Source organism: Botryllus schlosseri, chromosome 1 (assembly GCF_051294905.1).
Source record: "Botryllus schlosseri isolate E-star chromosome 1, Bs_hap1, whole genome shotgun sequence".
Classification (NCBI taxonomy): Eukaryota; Metazoa; Chordata; class Ascidiacea; order Stolidobranchia; family Styelidae; genus Botryllus; species Botryllus schlosseri.
In genome coordinates this window covers 7,383,195-7,404,527 of record NC_137236.1, presented here as the reverse complement: position 1 = coordinate 7,404,527, position 21,333 = coordinate 7,383,195, and the positions used below count along the sequence as shown (strand labels likewise).

The following is a 21,333-nucleotide window of genomic DNA, read 5'->3' as shown; positions in this document are numbered from 1 at the left end:
GTACTCTATACAGCTCGAGGTGGCTGCTGGAACCACTGTTTAATTTTACTGTTCAAGTCTATTTTTTCGGCTGTGTAATTATGAGATTTTCTTTCAGGCTTTGTCACCGGCTAAAAGACAAGATTCCGACATTAAGATTTCCAGGACTGATGATTACAGGTGAGTTTCTGTGTAATTTTGTGACATGTCCAGAATTGGTGACAATGTGGAAGTATATACCAAACATTCTGTCCACAATGTAGACGATTTCATTGTTATTGAATCAAGTGGAATCCCATGGATTTTCTTATCAACATGTTATCTTCCTCAACATCAGCGCACCATATATTTACACTCTACAAACTCCTACATCCAGCTCATTCTGAGCGGACAAAGAATTCATGCACTAAATATGGCTCTCTGATTTCCAGTAAATTCGGAGGGGGGTAAAGTCTGTAAGTTGTCGCGAAATAGTCACTAAAAAATAACTATCTGAGATTGGGTGCATTAGAGTTGTTCACAATAACTTTTCCGTATCCCGAGGATTCGCTGATTAAAATGTTAGTTTGCGTAAAAAAACGCAGCACACCAAATTTGGCTCAATTCCTACCAGTAGAAGTCGAGGCATAGTCAATTGAAATTTATCATTTATTAGAAAAATTTAAATTTTTTTTTTTTTCGATTTTCTGCTGTGAATCTCATGAACTGGTTGAGTTGTCTACGAAAACGTTGCAAAACAAATTTGACGCAATTTCAGCCCGTAGAAGAGAAGTTAATTGAGTTTTTCATCAATAATTCTGTGATTACCCACCATAAATACTATTTTTGCAAATCTAAAACCTTCAACTGCATTAACCTCGCTTCTACCGGTTGGAAGGGAGCAAAAATTGTTATGCGTCGTTTTTTTAGGCAACTCGACAATTTCATTGGGTTGGCAGTCAAATTAGAAAAAAATCATTTTTTTTTTAATAAACTCAAAAACTTAAATTCAGCTGGTTGGAATCGAGCCAAATTTGGCGCGCAGCCTTTTTTAGGCAAGTTTGCAATGTAATCAGTGAATCCCAAGAATCCGAAAAACAACCCTAGTTCACATGCATGAACAGAAGTTGTCAAAGTAGTCAAGAAGACTACTCGAGTAGAAGTAGTGATGCATATTTCACTCAAGTATGAGTAGGAGTAGTGCTGTTCCAAGTAACCCAGAACTGGCCTACTTCAGGAAGGAGTTGAATTTGCTGTCTTTTGAAACTACTGAATTATGTTAGCAGTTTTGAAAATCCGTCATAACTACACTCTCGAAACATGGAAACTGACGGTGCAGAGAGGTTGGTTCGTGTTGCTACATCCCGGAGATATCTGTTTTAACAGCATGAGGATTCGATCTATCATTTGATAGCCTACAGATGACGCCATTGCTATAGAACAGTGGTTCACTTTTCACACCCTAGTGCCTCCTTTCAGAAAATGTGATGGTATGACGCCGTCAGTCGTATTGCAATGTCTTTAGTTAATAAGACAATGACCGATGTGGATAAATTCTACCAGGACACTACCTTGATGTTTTGAGCTAATAGGACGCAAACTGAAATAAGGCCGGTCCTATAATTCCAAACATTTTGCTGCACTTTAGTTAAGCTTACTGTGATGAAACTGCCATATGGGCAACTGTAGGCGACCTGAAATTACGCACATGAACCACGCAAACTGCAACATCAATTTTATTGACCCATACTTTGGCGGAATGATATTGGTCGCCCCGAATATTCGCGCAAAGCACGACAAAAAGTCAGGGTTCTTCGCAAAAGCAGCACCTGAATTTCTCCATCTTTGTCACTCTATCTCCCTTATTGGAAGAACTTAACACTTCTACTTGACAAACTGTGATTAGCGAAAGGTAGGTGAGTTAGAAATGTGACTGAGTAAAAGTAGCATAAAATTTAATTTAGTGAAGTAAGTGATGCAAGTAAAGGAAAACTACTAGAGTATTTCGAAAAAGCAGAAGTATTTTGTTAGGCTACTGACTACCTCTGTACAGACTTGGACAACTAGTTACAGTAATTCTAGTTGTGTGATGAGACTAAGGTAATTATAGCGAAATGCCGGAAATCTAATTCTATTCTGATTTGTGAAATGTTTCTTTGCTCTAATTGTAATTTTAATCTCATTTGAGAAATGTTGCTGTTCTCTCAATTTATTTCTAATCCATTCTCTTGTCACGTGTCTGTGTCACCTGAATCGAGCCAAATTTGGTGTCTTCACATTTACCATTCTCATACTTGATTTGATATGAACTGAACTTCATTCCATGTCCAAGTTTTTGCAAATTCTGTAATTCTAGTCTGATTTGGAAAACACTGGGTAGATCTAATTCTAATCTCATATGGAAAAAATGTATAGCTATTGTTGTTATTTTAATCTAATTTGGAAATAACTGTGTAGTTACAATTATAATTTTAATCGAGTCTCTGTCACAATTTGCTTCCTCTTGACATAAAAAACGGACCCCGTTTTATTCCAGCGTCCGCCTCGTTCGGGTTGGATTTCCGGCCCGTCGAGTAACTGGTCGAAGGTCAGCCCATCAGCGGGAGTGATCTGCCAGAAAGCGCCCCAGGTCCCACCGCTGGCTCATGTGTGTGCAGGAAAAGTCGGTTGATCCTGATTTAATAAGGTGGGTGACAAATGTGAGTGAAGGTTGGGTTGGGGGTGAATCGACATCGTTGTGTTCCAGCAGCAGAGCTAATCAAAGTGTTCATCATCGGTGCTCAAATAAAAGGAGAAGTAGCGTTGAAATTTCGACTGAAGTACAAATAGAAATCGTGATTTCCAGATATGTGAAAAAGTACCGTAAGTGTTTTCTAGGCTTTGTTTTGTCGAAAAACTGTAGCTGGAAGTAGTTTAAAATTGTTATCACGCAAGTTGCAAAACCATCACAAAACTACTATCTACTATAATATGCGAGTAGTTTTTCCTAAAAACTTATGTAGAAATGGAAGTAGTTTGAAATCGTTATCAATCAAATAAGAATTGCAAGTATCACTAAACTACTCTCCACTTTGCGAAATCCAAAGTGTAGCAAGCAACTAGTTTTGTTTCAAAAAAGTAGAAGTGCAAGAGTAGAAAAACTATCGGATGTAAACATGGAATGGCAACGACCGGTTTTGCAGCTTGGTTCTGCTTCGCTGAGGCTTCATTCGGTCTTAATTGGCGGCATCGACTGTAGGATTTCTACCAATCCAATAGTTATCTTCCAGAGCACAGAATTTATTGAATCTGGCCTCGATCGAAAGCTACTGTCGCACTGATTCTGAAAATATAAATGAAAATATGGCCAGACTCCCTACTTGGATGAAAAACCAACCTCAACATTTATAATCTGCATTATTCAGAACAATCGAATGACCGAAAAACGATGATCATAACAATGACCCATTGCGACCCATGTTCTCTCTAAGCTGCGCAAATGCGCAGTGTAGAAACGGTCACTGCGCACGGAAAATCCAAGTTGTTCACAAAAAATCCGAAATGATGACCTTTTTTTAGTCGTTACGCACCGTTGTGCTAGGGTCTGCGCAGTGATTTCGTGAGTGTGCGCAGACTCGTCAAAAATTAGAGGGAAGATTGATTGCGGTTCTTACATTGTTCGGACAATGCCGATAATTCAGACTTGGAGGGTGAATTCTGGGTGACTCAGTGCCTCATAATATTTTAATTTATATTTCCGGATTCATTGCGACAGTAGCTTTCGATCAAGACCAGATTCAGTAAAATCTGCGCTCTCTCTGGAAGATAACTTTTGGATTGCCAGAAATCCTACATTCGCTGCTGCAAAATCTATCATTGCCATTCCATGTTTACATTCGATAATAAAAACTAACCACTTCAGGTAGTTGTAGAAGTAGACGAAACCTGCTTGAAGAACTTTGAATAGTACAAGTTCAGATTCCTATCATATGCGCAATCTTTTTTTCAAGATAGGATACCAAAATAAGTGCGGGACCCACGGAAGATGGGGAGTCCCCCTGCGTGGGTGTATTGACTAGGGTTGGGATTTCGTGATCAAAATTGAAATCGCAGGATTAGCGAAATAGAAAAACACACATGCATGCCACATACATATATTGTAACACCGACGTAAAATCATGTAAACACTGAGAGTATCATCGTTTAGGCGGTTTCTTATTATTGTTGCTCTGATTGACCTTTCCATTCCTAATTTGCAGTTTTTCCACAAACCTCAACAATTTAGCCCGATACAGCGAAATGTTTGTAACAATAGGTCTACCCATTGACTAAATGGCTTGCAGGCAATTAAAATGAGCTGGCACAGTTTGATATCTGGTATCAAACGGTCATTCGGCTTATGTAAGCCACGAAGTTTTAGCAGTTAGAGGCAAAATGGATTCACATAATCTACCCTAGTTTCCAATATTGTATTTATCAATCGGCTCGAGGTTTCCTTATAATGTTTCCTCGACCCCAGTTGAAAACCACTGTTAGACCGTGATCCAACACTCTCGAATGCCGATTAGTTTTTAGCATTAGCATTTCCGATGAGTTGCAGCCTTACCCATCCCTATTCCGATCAGGATTGCTATGGATTTGATGTATTATGTGAAGGTGAACTGGACAAGTTTTGCGTATACTACAAAATAGTGAGCCATTTCGAAAAAGATGTAGACACTGGCATAGTTCATTTTTGTTCCATAGTTCGTATTATTATCGCAGCAATGTAGACTGTTCAAGACTGTCAGCTTATATTGTAATGCTGCTTAAGAGCAAAGTAAGCTCTACATCAGGTCTGGTAGAAGCTTTCTCAAAATTTCGGGATTTCAATAGAATTAATCCCGGGATCGGGCTCAGAAATATACCTTAATATCTTGTGATTCCACTGCTAGTATTGACTGACCCCCTGCTATTTTTTGCAGATCGAGGAGGACGTGAACCGGCCCAGTCCTGCGCGACGTCCCAAAGCGAGTAAGAATTTGACGACTCAATCAAACGAAGAATTCATAAAATTCAAACCCCAGATCACCTTCCTGGGTCACAGGCTGTCTCGACTCACGACGATAGAATCAGGCACCGGCAAAATTTCAAAACTCATTACGAAAAGTGCCTCTTTCACTTTGTCGACATCTAGTGACCGGGCGAAGCGCAATGCAGGCATCAATTTATAATCCAAGTCGGACCCCCAAATCAAACAATTGACCCAAAAAGGCAGATACGGTCCAGACAGACTCGGACAACTGGATATTTTTAGTTGTCTACTTCGACTAATCAGAGGAAGATGCCAGTAATCTGACTCTAATCTAATTTGTGAAATGTTTCTTGCTCTAATTCTAATATAATTTTGGAAATGTTCCACCCTAATTTTCAGTTTTCTTATCAAGGCTACAGAAGAACTGTATAGTTTGAAACGTCCAAGCTTGCGATACATACATTTGCCATTATCGTGCTCATGAGAACGAACTATGATTTGATATGATCATATGAACTTCAATGCCTAAACCTGCCGTATTGCATCCGCTTAAATGGAGACTGAGGCCTAGTGGTGGGCTATGACATATTTGCAAAATTGAAATTGGGCCATGGCTAGAAAAAGGACAAGAACCACTGCTTTTTGCAGATATGTTAACTCTGACTATTCCCGAAGCCGAAACACGGTCTCTTTAGGGAAACTGGAATTTAGGTTGCACATTCTAAGACATGACTGTGTTCAGGTTAAGCTTGAATTTAATGTCTCTCTGTCTTCGTTCTATCTGTTGCTCACAACTGCGTATGTGTGAATTCTCACAATTTCCTGTGAAATGAATCACGTATAATTGGGTTTCTTACTCGTCTAGGCTACTGTTTGTAAAAATAAACTGTGTTGAAAGCATGAAATTGTGAATCAAGCGAGTTGTCGACCTGATTATTATGCGGTGTACATTTAGAACGGGGGTGGGCAACTTCTTCGTTCGGCGGACCGGATCTGGAAAAATGAAGTAGGGGAGATGTGGTACCGATGGATCACTGGGACCGAAAATACTTTGGAAATTCTCTATGATAAGTCCATGATTACACTCCGTGAACTTGTCTACAATTGCATGCTGGCAACATCTTTCAACACATACAAAAAAATTCGACGTGCGCGAACTATGGGGTCTCTCACAGATGTTTTTTGTTTTGGGGGGTGAAAACTAAATTTAGATCGACATATACATTTTTCTTTGTAACCTTCAACACGAACAAACCAGCAATCATTTTTATTGTGAAGTCTAGGGCTTGTATCAGGCTATATAATGGAACCTATTATTTTTTTCAGTACTTTCCTTGAGTGGATTTTTTTTCGATTCATGTACAAAATTAGTAGGGTGGGGACCGATGATACAATAGCCAAATCAAGCAAAATAATCAAGCATACTAATCACGAAACAAATGAAACATGACTACGTACAGAAAATCTTTATGTAATAATTGCATATGATGTTTTATCGCTATAACGAGGTCTTTGGAAGTCACACTGTCGATTTTCGGGCAATATGTATGTACCCTCAAATTTATAAGTCCGAGCCTAAATCCAAACCTGATTTTATGACAACATTTGAGTCAATATTTAATCTATTTTTTGACGGTTGCGACCGAAAATTCTTCTTTGTCTTGCTGTAAATTAGATTATAATACTGAGCAAGAAAAGTTGTCACATCTGAGTTTTTTCGGGTATATGTGTCAAAGGTCCCAGGGTCGTGTGCCATTGGACCCACCGGGTGGGGACCGATGACACGTTCGAGCAACAAATTTTAAACGTCCATAAATATTTTTTGAAAAGACGGATATTCATGTATATGAGCACGATAGGTAGAGCTTGTATCAAAGTGCTGAGTCAGCAAAAGACCTGCTGTTTTCGGCTACACATTTTGGGGCCAGCGATCATTTTCAAATTTTTGATCCATCGGTACCACATCTCCCCAATACTTGGCGTGCCGGATTTCTGAATCGATACATCAATCGCGTCTTTATCCATCTATACAAGGAACAAATCGTACATAATATTAGGCTTACCATACCTCCTCCTTTAAGAGGATTTGTCCTGTTTTGACTTTTTTGAAAGTGTCCTCGGAGGACGCCCTTTTGTCCTCTTTTTTTCGAGATTTTGCCCTCTTTTTTGAAAATTCAGGTAAGATTTAGAGCAAATTGCGAGTGATATGCCGCAAATTAGCACAGAAGTGATGCTCCGGCGGGTATTTCGGAGTGAAAAACGGTTATTTTAGCTCTGAGCGAATAAAAGAGACCCTTTTTTTTTGTCATCCACCTGTTAATGTGGGGAGAAAAACGGTATTTTGAGTTCTGAGCAGAAAAGAAGACCTTTTTTTTAGTCAACCGACCACAAAGTGGGAAAAATTCACCGTTTTTTGAGAATTCTACTCTGGTTTTGCAAGTTGCAATTTTCTGAAAAATTGTCCTCTTTTTAGATTTCCAAAATTTGGTAAGCCTACATAATATAAACTTTGAGAGTAAAGCATCGACACCAAAAACAGTAGTCAATGAATTCAGTAACGTAATGTAATTCAGTAGCTGTTAAAATTAATCCGTGGTCGAGAAAGTTCTTTGAACTATCTGGCTGCATGTTGGACGTACCAACCCTGTGTAGAGACTGCACGTAAACATAAGGTTGATTGGAACGAGGCTTTGTCTTGTTGGCTAATGTTCATGGTCGAAAACGACCACATTATCGTATTCGACTGGAAACTGTCTGCAGGCCGTATGTTGCCCGCCCCTGATTTAGAACAACCAAAGTATGAACATGAACAACAGATGAGAAACAAAGTGTACTCAGTGAATGCAGATTTTACAGTGTGGATGCAGATAATCTCCACTTTTTGACATCAATCAATCAGGTTTATTAATATTTTCATCGTTTTAAAGCATCACAAGACTGCGATACAATGAAAAGATAGGAAGGTGTCGAAACAACTTGGAGTAGCCTTCAGGGTTGTAATGACTCGAGTCATGACTCGACTCGAGTCAGACTTGAGTCACGATTTTCTGATGACTCGACTTGACTCGAGTCATTGCGCATGACTCGAACCAAGTCATATGACTCGAGACGCAGACGGCCAAGACCGATATTTTAGCGTAATTTTGAAGAAGTAAAGTATAACCACCCTATTGGGATTTCGTATATTTGTACTAGCACGTGAGAATGCGATCAGAACCTGTTAAAAGTGAGGAAAATCACTATATTATAAATGCGAACCATTCAAAATCACCAAACAGAGTTATAAAAAGTGAGTTTAACATGATTTTAGCTGGGAACTGAGCAGTCAACGTATTGACTTGGACTCGACTCGAGTCATAATACCATGACTCGGACTCGACCCTCTGATCGATGACTTGGACTTGGACTCGGACTTGACTCGGTGGTGAGTTGAAAATGACTCGAGTCAAAATCAAGTCAAAATTATAAAAGTGAAATTGACTTGTGACTCGGAGCCTTGTGACTTGGTTTCAACCCTGGTAGCCTTTAATATCAGAAACCCACCTTAGCCTAGGCGAAGTATAAATAAGAGGCATGCAGACTGAATGAAAAGTAATACAGAGAATATAAAAGGCAAGCGACAACATGAGGTGGCATGTGGCGAAGGGCGATGCTGATATGTTATGTCGTGGTCCGGTAATCCTGAAAACTGGCTAGTATTCATTTAGAAGAAATTGCTTGTATTACGACTTGAATGTGGACATGGTCGACGACTGTCGGATAGCCGGCGTATAAGCCACGTGCCGGTCACAATTTTCGTAGATCAGCGTATCTCACCATGAAGTAGAATATATTGAGGCAGATTTATTTGACTTTAGACTTTTCTCAGCACTTCGCGCGATTTATTTTCACTTAATTTCCTGCTTTTAGCATGGGTATCCCCAAATACGCCCAGAATACGGAATTGAGCCTAACTATATATTCGCAATTATGAGAAAACGTGTCGTCCAACATGCGACTTCCTTGCCCTTGCCAAATGTGCCAAGCGGTTAACAGAGACGGCCCGCAATATAGGCCTATGCAAGGTACAGTATAATTAGCCGAATTCATCCATTAACTTTGAAATTTTCATCCCCTCGCGCAGCTAGGAGCTTTCATGAAAGTACCGATTTTGATGCGTAGTCAGATAAGTCTTTGTTTTCACCGTCACCTAATCCGGTTGACTCCTATCGGACGTCTGAAAGGTCAACAACATTCAAGTGGATCGCGCAAAGGCTCTTAGATCGCATCTGGACCTCTGGCCGAAACTGTTGGCCACCCCTCTACTTTAGTGGTAAAAGATATTGGTCGCTCTATATCAGGGGTGGGCAAACTTTTGAGCTCGCGGGCCGCATTCAACATCTGAATTCATTCGCGGGCCGCACTATATTAGGCTTACCATATTTTGGAAATCTAAAAAGAGGACACTTTTTCATAAATTTCCAACTTTCAAAACCGGAGTAGAATTCTCAAAAACCGGTTAATTTCACCCACTTTGTGACTGGTTAACTGAAAAAAAAAAAAAAGCTCATCTCTTCCGCTCAGAACTAAAAATACCGCTTTTCACCCCACATTGCTAGGTGGATGACTAAAAAAAAAAAAAGCTCATCGCTTCCGCTCAGTACTAAAAATACCGCTTTTCTCCCCACATTGCTAGGTGGATGACTATAAAAAAAAAAAAAAGGTCATCTTTTCGCTCAGAGCTGAAATCACCGTTTTTCACCCGTCAATTTGCTCTGTCTTAGAATTATCATGGTGAAATATAATAAGAAAAAGTTAATCAAGGCCCTGCATTAACTCGATTTTTAGTAGGCCTACGCATTTTATCAAAATTTAAAAAAAGTTTATTTAGACTCTCGCGGGCCGCACAAAACGGCGTGGCGGTGTCCGAGTGTACACGCAGTCCGAACACACCCCAGACACGATGTCCGAACGACCCTTACCCCAGACACACCCCAGACATTGTGTCCGAATACCCCCCAGACATCCTCCAGACACGATATCCGAACTCGCCACGCCCCAGACATGATGTCCGAGTGTCAACGCAGTCCGAAGACACCGCAAACATGATTTTATGAACACACCCTAGACTTGATATTTGAACACAGGCCGGGGCATGATGAATTATTTCTACCATGATGCGTGATGTAACCTCCGGAATTCCTCATCGTGCCAGATTTCGTTAAAATATAGTTTTTTCATGTAAAAATTTGTCAGTTTTTGGTCATCATGTCTGGGTGTGTTCGGAGTTTCGGACAGCGTTGACTCTTGGACATCGTGTCTTATTCGTGTTACGTGGGTTATTGTATGTATTATGATGATGCTTCCCTGTAAAGTAGCAAGGTATGACGTCATGCCTTACCCAACTGTGCGTGACCGCATCACTCGTGCTTGACCGCTTCATCTCTTATCTCATCTCTGGTTGATGGTTGACAGCGACACTAATGGGTCGTTATCTGGTTCCAGTAGCAGCAGGCCAAGCCGTACAGTAATTCGACCAGCATACTTGCAAGACTATGTTACAACTTGATTCGTTGCTGTAATTTATATCCTATTCCGGTTCGCTTCGTTTTCTATTATTTTGTGATGTTTTGAGAAAGGGATGTTACGTGGGTTATTGTATGTATTATGATGATGCTTCCCTGTAAAGTAGCAAGGTATGACGTCATGCCTTACCCAACTGTGCGTGACCGCATCACTCGTGCTTGACCGCTTCATCTCTTATCTCATCTCTGGTTGATGGCACATGGAAGCCATAATAAATGTACAGCAAGAAACAATTCGGACACACCATGTCTGGTATGTGTATTGTGAATATTATTGTGAACATGACTGCTCTTATTGTGAACATGACTGCTCTTATTGTGAACATGAGACTGTTCTTATTGTGAACATGACTGCTCTTATTGTGAACATGACTGCTCTTATTGTGAACATGAGACTGCTCTTATTGTGAACAGACTTGCTCTTATTGTGAACATAATCGAACCAACCCTGTAGAATCTTTGTGATATTCGGTTGGAGCATGAAACAGATGCGGTCGCCCCTGGACTATACCACAGTATAGAACTATTTACCGATGTTCCAAAATACAATTTAGATTACGGATAATCAACTCGATCATTCACGAGGTGGTGGTAATCGACCGCTATAACGATTCGGTTTCGTGTCAATACAACGGATAAAACGTAAGGCAAATCGACGGAAGAAGTTTTCATAACTGCATTGTGGCAGGGATGTCTCTGACTTCGCACTGTTCAGTGTTCACCTTGTGTGTAGTTGAATTTTCTTCAATTCATACTCGTGACGTTTATTGTGATATTGTGATTCTTTCAACAGGCATTAGGCTACTCGAGTAAACTGATCCTCTTTAATTCAATAACAGTGCTTGACTATATTATAATTATCGTAGGATTGGACTGTAGTTGATTGACAATCATGGTGCAGATTGTGTGTCGAAATGTAGAGAAACATTCGGTGAAGATGATGGAAGAATTAGATCGAATGAAGCAAGAAAACGATCATTGTGATTTCATAATTCAAGTAGGAGATGATGTCTATTACACTCACAGAAATGTATTGTCGGCTGGTTGTGATTATTTCAAAGCTATGTTGAAACACGACACTAAAGAGATTCGGGAAGGAAAAGTTGTTTTGCAAGAGGTCGATTCTCAGTGTGTGAAAAACTGCATCGATTTCATATATTCGGGCAAATTTGAGATTCCCGATGAAAAAATGAATGATCTTCTTCATGTCGCAATCATGATGCAGCTGGAAGACGTGAAACAAGCAGTATCTGACGTTTTGCAGGAATCTGTTAATGTAGAGAATTACTTTTCCACAAGAAATGTCGCTGATATGTATGGACTGGATGCCGTGTCTACGCGATGTAGAGAATGTTTTCATGAAAATATTATGGAAATTTCAAACCAACCCGAATTTGGAAATATTGAGAAAACTAGCATCCGGAATTTTGTGAAGTTGGAACAATCAAAATTATGCGAAGAAGAAAAACTAACGTTATTGTTCAATTGGATCGAGAAAAATCGCGAAAATCTGGAACATTTGCGCGAATGTCTTGAAGCGATCAAGTTTGAGAAAGTCTCCCCAGAATATTTACAACGTCTTTTGGAATCCAACCAAATTATCAGTAACGACTTAGGACTGTACAAGTTGATCAATGGTCATCTGTTGAAAGCATCACAGAAAACAAACCAAGAAATCAGCGAAGATGAATTGATAATTCTTTTTGACGATCAGGCAGATTGCATCCGATCTTTCAATCCAGTAACTGAGAAATTAGAGAAGTTTCATGATGAGAAGTTTGCGACTTTAAAACATTTCTCGGCGATTCCTCTAGACTCGCATATCTACTTGTTGTGTCTAAATAAATCAGTCCATCGTCTTTATTTTCAGAACAAGAATTCAAAATGGGAAAGGATGAAAGATATGATTTGTGAGCATGGAATCGAGCCTCGCTCAGTTTCTTTGTCAGGATCAATATGCGTTGTTGGAGGAAGTTATATTGAAGCAACAAGAGATGTAGAAATATTTACTTCTCCCGCGAATCAATGGTTTCAACTAAAAGACAAACCTTCAGCAATTCGTTCAACAAGTCTCGTATCATTGAATGATTCCATCTATTGTATCGGTGGTGTCGGGCAAGATCATGTAATAGTTTCATCACTCAGCAGATTCACTCCATATTCATCAGAGTGGGTTGATCTCGAACCAATGAGATATCCTGTTTATGAGAGTGGTGTTGTTGCAATTGATCAGAAGATATTTGTGATCGGTGGGGTGAGTGCTGGAGGATACCAAGTCGAAAACGTGGAATGTTACGATGTTACTTCAGCTCAGTGGACTTCATTATCTTCTATGAATGCTCGTCATGGTCCAGTTTCTGCTTATCACATCGACAAGTGGATTTTTGCAGTAACAGATGGAGAAACCTCTGATGCAATTGAAAAGTATGATACATCACAAGACAAATGGACTGTAGTGAAACCAAAAGTAGAGCAATGTTTTCGAATTTACGGTTCCGTATTTGTGAAGAGATAGATTGCACTCACCTTCGCAGACTTGTACAAATTACTGGATTTTCAAAATGCGCAACACAAACTAGAATTAAAACCACTCGCTTTTTGAAAACTGTCTCCTAGAACTAGAATTATTTAACTCGAATCCGTTACTAACGAACTGAAACAAAATGAAGTCGATTCAATTCCGAAGCAACTGCATCTCACTGACAATGCGAATTTCTGAGTTGAAAATGAGCTAAGAAATGTCGGAGATAAAATCTGTGTTTCAAAAGAACGGAATTGGAAGTTCGCAAGGGACAGTTTTTTACCCCAGAAAAAGCACTCTTTGGCTACGCCATTGTTGATAGCGTTGACTCCAAGCTAGCAATAGCTGCGAGAACGTCACACAACAGAACACCAGTTTCACTAATCACACCAAACTACACATTTCAAAAAATTGCAACTGGAACTGCTTTTGACTCTCCACCAACTAGATTAGTAGTTCGTACAAGTCTGCAGCTGGGACATTGAGACATGAATAAGAATAAATTTACTGTGCATTTTTTGATTCAAAGCGGCAGAACTTTATACATCCAATTTTTAAAATTGTGTCATGAATGTAATAGAAATATATAGTGACCAGTAATTTTGTGGAAATATACTTCATTATTTGAACTACAGTGTATAATCCTGCCAGCAATTCTAGTTGATACTGTTCATTATGCATTTAGTTCCTTATTCAATATAGATATGATCGATGATTTTGATAACTTTTACTATGCATTCCACAATGGTTATATCGCCGATATCAGTAGTTGGGATTTATTGGGAACCTACTGATTACTGTAGGCGCCAGGCGGTATAAATTGTGGATTTTCCATAATTCTGTATTAAATAACCCACATCACTCAATGCATGAAAATTTCAAATGAGTGTGGATGATCTCTTATTTTTTTGAGCCACATGCAATATTTGCTCAAGTTATTCGCTCTTCAAAAGGTATGCTCACAAATCACAATAGTATGTGCTTGCAAATTGAGCTTAGGTGACAAATTACAAGTTTATATACGTATCTTATTTTATGAGAATTGTGGATGAACAATGATTAATCACGAGATAAAATCTGATGAAAAGTTTGTTTATCTTGTTATTTTTATTGTTTTTGATGAATTTGGGTGCGCCGAATAAAAAAGTGTCATTTTTTCGCTATTCGTGATCAAGATTCCTGATTTTCACTCATGCTCAAAACTAATTATGTTTATATAAGGCGACTATCGGCAACTCGTTATCTACCACATCTGCTGGTACGATGGCCAGGCCTGAACAACCTGTGGTTCATATCGATTCATTGATTTTACTGTATATAACCACTCTTCATATTGTTACAGTGGATTGCAATCAGAAGATCATATGGGATAACGTATCATTTAATGGTCTGGTCTTCGAATGTGAAGTGGCTTTGGTAAAAGAAGTTTGCATGACAATCTCAACCGATATCAATCAGTTGGAATCTGACATGCATCAATGTGTCACAATTCAACCCGGGAGATGAAAGTGAGAATTTCTGAATTTACCTTTTCATAAAATCAATGATTTCGGATTCGATTATTTGCCATCAATGCTATAGTGGAGTGTTTTGAAATATTAAAATTATTCACAATAGACTCCACTCAACCAATAGTAAGAATCTTATTTCTATCTGTAACAAAAAGTCCCAACACATTGGGTGACTGTAAAGTTCAAATTTGAATCTTTTCTAACCCGATGTATCCTTTCTTTATCATCACAGGCAAGGATCTTCTTTCAATCTGAGTCAAGCACGTTGCAAATTTCAAGCAATTTACCAATTTTCATGCAAGGTGAGTTTTATCTGGCTGGGGGGTCAGATCATGTCAGGTGGTCCAGAAAAATTTCAACTTATGCCCCCACCATCTCAGATTATCATGGAAATTGGTATGCTTAGAAAACTTTTCTTTCTGAATTTAGAAAAACAAATTTTATGAAAATCGGTCAAGTAAAACTGAAGATGTGGCCGTTCAAAAATTGCTGTTTTTGTGATCGCTCAAGCGGAAAAAATGTCAGAAATTTACACATGTAATTGAAATCTGCTATATTTTGGTCAAATTAGGGTTGTTGAGGGTGACACTTTCACACTTGTTCATTTACATCCTACTTGATACTTTGCCCCCTTCTTTGACACCTGGGGCTGCATAGTCTGACCTTTAAACCCATGATTCTGTTCGCGTCTTCGAAAATCGCTCACGCGTAACGTCATTTTTAATTGCAAATTTCTTTTGACCAAGAGGTGGTGTCATCAAGTGTAAGGTGTCATTGGAAAGCTCCTGATAAGGACTTTCAGAATCAACTATAACATTCCTCGCTATAGAATCATTACATACCATAAGAGTGCCATGAAACTAACCTGCAAATAACATGTTTTAATTGAAAATCTCACCTTTCTCAACACTACACAAACTCTGTAAAACAACTAATTTTACTTTTATTCTATATAAAGTACCTATTGAACTACACACAAGGTAGTCAGTATAACTCAAAACAGATTATTATAATTCTACTCTTATTTGGAAAAGCCTATTTGGTTCAAGTCTATTTTTTTGGCCGTGTAATTATGAAATTTCCTTCCAGACCTTGTCTCCTGCCAAAAGACAAGATATTTATATCAAGATTTTCAGGAATCGTGATGACTTCAGGTGAGTTGCTATGAAATATTGTGACATATACAGAATTGGAAACAGTGTTACAAATATATAGTAAACATTATGTTCGTGATGTTGAGAATTTCATAATTAAATCCCATAGACATTCATAGCACTATGCTATCTACCGTGACATAATCATACCAATATTTACACTCTCTACCTATGTCCACATCCAATATTTACTCATTTCAAGCTGACAAAGAAATCATGCAATAAATATTGCACACCAAGACCAGTAAATTTGGAAGGAGGTCAAGTCCAACGATCGAGATAGTTTAATGGTTGTGCATCCGGCTTCTCGATCGGTAGGTTGTGGGTTCGATACCCGGCCGGATTATACCGAAGACTCGAAATATGGTATCCGCAGCTATCGTGCTAGGAGCTCAGCAATCACGGATAGCATGGAGAAGGAAAAAAACGGCGGCGCGGACTAGATTACCTCACGGCTGTATCGCAACTCCGTCGTCAAAGCATCTCGATGGTGCAGGCGAAAAAGAATATCATATCTCTCTCTCCTAGCTGTCTCGGAAAAGTTACTAAGAATAAGAATAACTATCTCCGATTATATGAGCCGGTATGCATGATCAGAAGTGGTTGAAAAAGCTACTCCAAGTAAAAGTAGCAATGCAAAGTTCACTCCACTACGAGTAAAAGTATTGCTTTTCCAATAGGGTTACCATAACCATATTTTGGAGATCTCAAAAGAGGACACTTTATCAAAATTTTCAGACTTACGATACTGGAGTAACATCCGGAAAAAATGTTGATTTATGTCTAGACTTGATGGTTGCTTGACTAAAAAAAGGTCATCACTTTGGTTCGACACCCGTTTGACACACTTTCTACTTAAAATTAGTGGTGTTAACTTGTAAAAAAGGTATTTACTTTCGATCAAACCGCAAATTTCCTATTTAGTGTCACATTGCTCGTTTTCACTCGAATCTATTCATTATCTTAGCTGTAAAAGCTGTAAAGGAGGACAAATCCTCCTAGAGGAGGACCTAGGGTAACCCTATTTGTCAACCAACCCTGAATTAGACTACTTCAAGGAGAAAAAGAATTTGCTGTCTTTGAGAACTACTGAATTATGTAAGTAGTTTTGAAAATCCGTCGTAAATACACTCTCGAAACCTGGAATCTGACTGGATGGTGTAGAGAGCTGGGTTTGTGTTGGTCTGCCCTAGCTTCCAATGTCACAAATTCTATTTATCAATCGGTTCACGGTTTCCTAATAATGTTTCGTAAGCCTTGGTTGAAAACCACTGTGTTCAATCAAGCTCCGGTTATGTTGAAAGCTGATTGGTTGGTAGCATTAGCATTTCCAATGGAATTCTGCATGGTTACATGTTAGTTTCTGATTTGGTTTACTACGGATTCGATATATTATGTGAACTGCGGTGGACAAGTTTTGAGCATTCTTTAAAATGGTGCACCATTACGAAAAATATTGAAGAAGATTGTAGTTCATTATTATGCAATAGTTGGTTACCAACTTGGTAATATTATCACAGCAATGTAGCGTGTTCAAGACATTCAAATGATATTGTATCGCTGCTTTAAGAGCAAACTAACCGCTGCTTTAGCTCTAGAACAGTGGTTCCCAACCTTTTGTATTCGCGGACTCCTTTTGGACTGTCACAGACCCCCACAAAGTATTAGTTCAAATTTAGCTCAATTATCGTTCAATGCAAACGTCATCTGTCTTGTGCAAATGATAACAATACACTTAGTGATAATCAGCATCAAAATGACTATACTTGAAAATGAGATCATACTATTGATCTAGAAATTGAGTTTACTCCTATTACTTCAAAGCGAATTCTGCAATTGCATTTCTTGAAATACAATGCCGTGTGTTGAATATGAGTGCCTTGATAGGATATTAACGAGTGCCGAGAACCCATTTCCCCAAATACAGGTGTTGGTGAATGTAATAATAAAGCGTAACGCTTTCGACGACTCGTTTGGGTATGATCGCAATAAATATGGCTCCAAAATTGACGATCAGTCTCCGGCCTCCCATGATAATGTGACCCGCGGGTCAACATACATTTGCGAGCAAACATTAACAATGCATAAACATTAACAATCTAACTGACGTTCACTTGCATTCTATCCCAAGGGTTTCTACGTCTGACATGCAGCCAGAGTTTGAAGAACTTCTTGGCAAGTTTGATTACCACAGATGTCTCATTGACTTCAACAGCTATTGAATTACATTACGAATAATCCAACAATTACTGGTTTTGGCATCATATTTAAACTTAAAGGTTACAATAGATATATAGGGGGATAAATACGCGGTTTATGTATCAATTCAGGAATCCGGCCCGCCGAGCACCTAATTTTTCCATATCTGACCAGCCAACTGGAGAAGTTGCACGCCCCCGATATAACGTCAATCCTAGTATTTCTATCTAGCAGCCTATCTTGAAGTTATTATGGAAAAATGGTTATCACAAGAGAAAATGGGTTTTTGTAAATATTTCGAAATCACCGTGCCTGACCTTACTCATCCAACAAAACATCTCCTAGCAGGAAAATGTTTGTATCCGTAGCAGACATGGGGTAATCGCGATTAGTAATCGTAATCGATTACGACGATTACAGCATTTTGAAGTAATCGTAATCGCAATCGATTACATTCGAAAAAAATCCGAAGTAATCGTAATCGTAATCGACTACTTCCCATATCTAATCGATTTTTTGTGAAAGAACGATTACTTTTTGTTTGTACAAGGACTATGACACAGTGAATATTCGTGAACAAGAATGAGATAATATACCGGACGTTAACGATAGCACAAACGTCTGATTTTCAAACGCCACTACTCATTATTACGTCAGAAGTATTAGCTCCGCTCGTCATTGCGTAAGAAGTATCCACACATAGTAAACAGACATGCGATGGACATTGTAGTGTGATTGTAAGAACACCCCGTGGTGTATATCAGGTTATCAATACACTACAGACGCTCCTACCTCGCAGCAGGATATTGATCACCATTATGCCTATGAATTTCAATAGTATTGATGTTTAGTTGTGCTTAGTTAAACACAGTTTTACCGTTGCTGCTTGGCAAGCAGTAGGCCTATGTACGCACGTACCGTACACCTGACAAAGATTCGGAATTTTGTACTCGTCGAATAAAACATTGCAGTTTCCACAACGAAGCATTACAAATAAATAGATGCTGATATATATCATAACCGAGCCGTGCTCAGCCGTCTCTCGTAACAGCAGCTCGCAGTATATGTATTAAGTTGAAGGCAGAATTTTTATGTTCACTATATCTTATTCTCATATAACTACTTGAAACGGGCGCCAATCTTTATTTCACAGTTCGTTACTCGGCATTTGGACATGCCGCCATAACCAATTAACCATATCCGCTTATATAGCCTGACATACTAGCGTGGGTTGTAGCTAGAATCAGAACCAAAACAGCAATTCGTCCCCCAGTCCAACCGTTGGTCAATTTTCAAAACTGAATTTCGTCAATAATATTGGTAATATTGCATTATATTACTATTCATTTTAACCTCTCTCAGCCCCGAGTGTCAGATTTATATGTAGAGCTGGGGCACGTAATTCATAATTAAAGCACCTGGTATGTTGTTATAATTACTTTATTGTATGTTGTTAATTCGCGACCTCCAGTCTGTTGTAGAATGATAAGATATCGTATTCGCCCAAACGTAGCAGACTAAAAGAATATCTTTCGTGAGACGCGCACACAAATTTTCATGGCTTTATTTCTTTTTGAATGCGCCGGGTCGCATTTGCATTGTGGGCTCAGATTGGAAGGACAGGACTTATTAGTCACGCCCACCCAGCGCGGCTATTGACAATGGACGAACACCCTAAGCTTCGGCCAAGGTATTTCATTGGTATCACATCCCGTGGAGTTGCGTGTTGGTGTGTTGTGAGATCGTGGCGCGGTAATGACCGGCTCCGAAATGCCTGTTCCCATAAAATAGCCTATGCATGTTTTTTTTCTTGAGGGGGGAGGTATGCATTTCAAATCCAGCTATCTACTGGAGCAGGGGTCAGCAACCGTTTTGAAACAAAAAGCTACTTCTTGTGTAATGTGTACTGATTATTGCGACGACCGACGGGATACCTCCTACTCCCGCCGTTTATCCGTGCTCAGTTGGATTTCTTCACTTAGAGTAAGACAATCAGAGCACGGGGCCGGGTTCCCGCCCCTTACCAAGAACAAAAACCGCTCACTCGCCGGGACTCACACCAGCTCCTCCGGGCTCGATTGCGTTGCTGCAGTGTGCGCCGAAGCGCCAATCTCCGCGTCGAGACTCTGGAATATTAACTATAGATTCCCGTCGAGCCGTCGCATGGGCGAAGACGAGCAATGCCCCGAGCGACTGCATTCGTATGTTCCTTGGGGTCGGCCGACCCACGTTCAACTGCTGCTCATATGAAACCAGCTTCAACTTTCAAATCTCTCATTTGGATATTTGCTACAGCAACCGCGGGCGACTCATTTGGTCCGCGTTGGTGACCAGTGACCCCTGTATTAGAGACATTTGAATCGCGAAGCTCGAAGAACATTTTCAAGAATTAATTAAATTCTCGAAAATACTGTATAATTTATGTTGGTTTACGATATATTTGAGTCCTCATGCTCCCCACCCTATTAAGGAATTTAGGGTGCGGCAGGTAAAGGACCTGGCAATAATACAAATCGTTGGGTGCGATACATCATCCCCTATAAATTTGGGCAATTGGTATATTATGACGCAATAAGTAAATGACGCATGATGTATGAAGAGAGTTGATATCTCATTAGGCTTTTCATCGCAATCCTTGTATTGTCTTCCACTATATCATTTAAGATTATAGTCCTAAGAAGCAAAACAAATGTAATCGTGAGTAATCGTGATTACTTTTCCAATGTAATCGTAATCGACTACTTCCTGATTTTGCTGTAATCGTAATCGCGTGATTCTGAAGTAATCGTAATCGCAATCGATTACATTCATGAAGTAATCACCCCATGTCTGATCCGTAGGCTATCGGCTATTTAGCAATTAAAATGAGTCTGCACAGTAGGATATTTCTCCTCGGAATGCCATTCTGTTGAAGTCAGCTCTGGAGTTTTACTAGCAATGAAACAGAAGTGTCTCAAGATTTTCCGAATTTGAAAAAATACAAATTAGCTTATCAACTACTTTGAGGCTCTGCAGACCCCTGGTTGTGAACCACTGCTCTAGAAGATGCTTTCTCGAAATCCCAGGATTTGAAAAATACCTTAATAGCCTGTGATTCCAATGCTAGCATTGACTGACTAGCTACTATTTTTTGCAGATCAAGGAGGCCGTGAAGCAGTGCAAACTCGGCAAAGTTTCAAGGGGAGTAAGAATGTGGTGGCTCGAAGCAGCCAAACGAACAATTCGTAAAATTCAAACCCCAGCCCCATCACTGGATTGCAGGTTGTCACAGAAGCAGACACCGACGCGACAAAATTTCACATTTGTTGTGAACTCATTACGAAAAGCGCCTCCTTCAATTTGTCGACATCTAGTGACCGGGCAAAGCGCATTTCAGGCCCCAAGTGACAACCCAAGTCGGACTCCAAATCAAACAGTTGACAAAAAAGGTGGA

General features: G+C 39.5%; 2 protein-coding genes and 1 long non-coding RNA gene across 14 annotated transcripts in view; all 3 read left to right on the top strand.

Moving 5' to 3' along the window:
* LOC145455441 (uncharacterized) overlaps positions 1-21,333 on the top strand; it is a 303,427-nt gene that overhangs the window by 150,885 nt on the left and 131,209 nt on the right. For 4 of the 12 annotated variants that reach the window (XR_013920346.1, XM_080333544.1, XM_080333981.1 and 1 more), the window contains one exon: positions 98-159. The exons of 5 other annotated variants lie outside the window; for them this stretch is intronic. Coding sequence is in view for 3 of the 7 variants with exons in the window: in XM_080333544.1 (XP_080189670.1) it covers positions 98-159 (62 nt within the window). In the remaining 4 variants the exon portion in view is untranslated. Of the gene's footprint in view, positions 1-97; positions 160-2,494; positions 2,645-4,901; positions 5,439-21,333 lie in introns of those variants that run through there. 3 more of the 12 variants (XR_013920397.1, XM_080334130.1, XR_013920486.1) reach the window with 2 other exon arrangements.
* The window catches only part of LOC145457850 (kelch-like protein 24), a 44,463-nt gene that overhangs the window by 7,361 nt on the left and 15,769 nt on the right, over positions 1-21,333 (top strand). The gene's annotated exons all lie outside the window — the stretch shown is intronic.
* Positions 14,383-21,315, top strand: LOC145440354 (uncharacterized). The gene is made up of 3 exons (XR_013915533.1): positions 14,383-14,849; positions 15,637-15,701; positions 21,037-21,315. It is a non-coding gene; the product is annotated as an uncharacterized LOC145440354 (long non-coding RNA).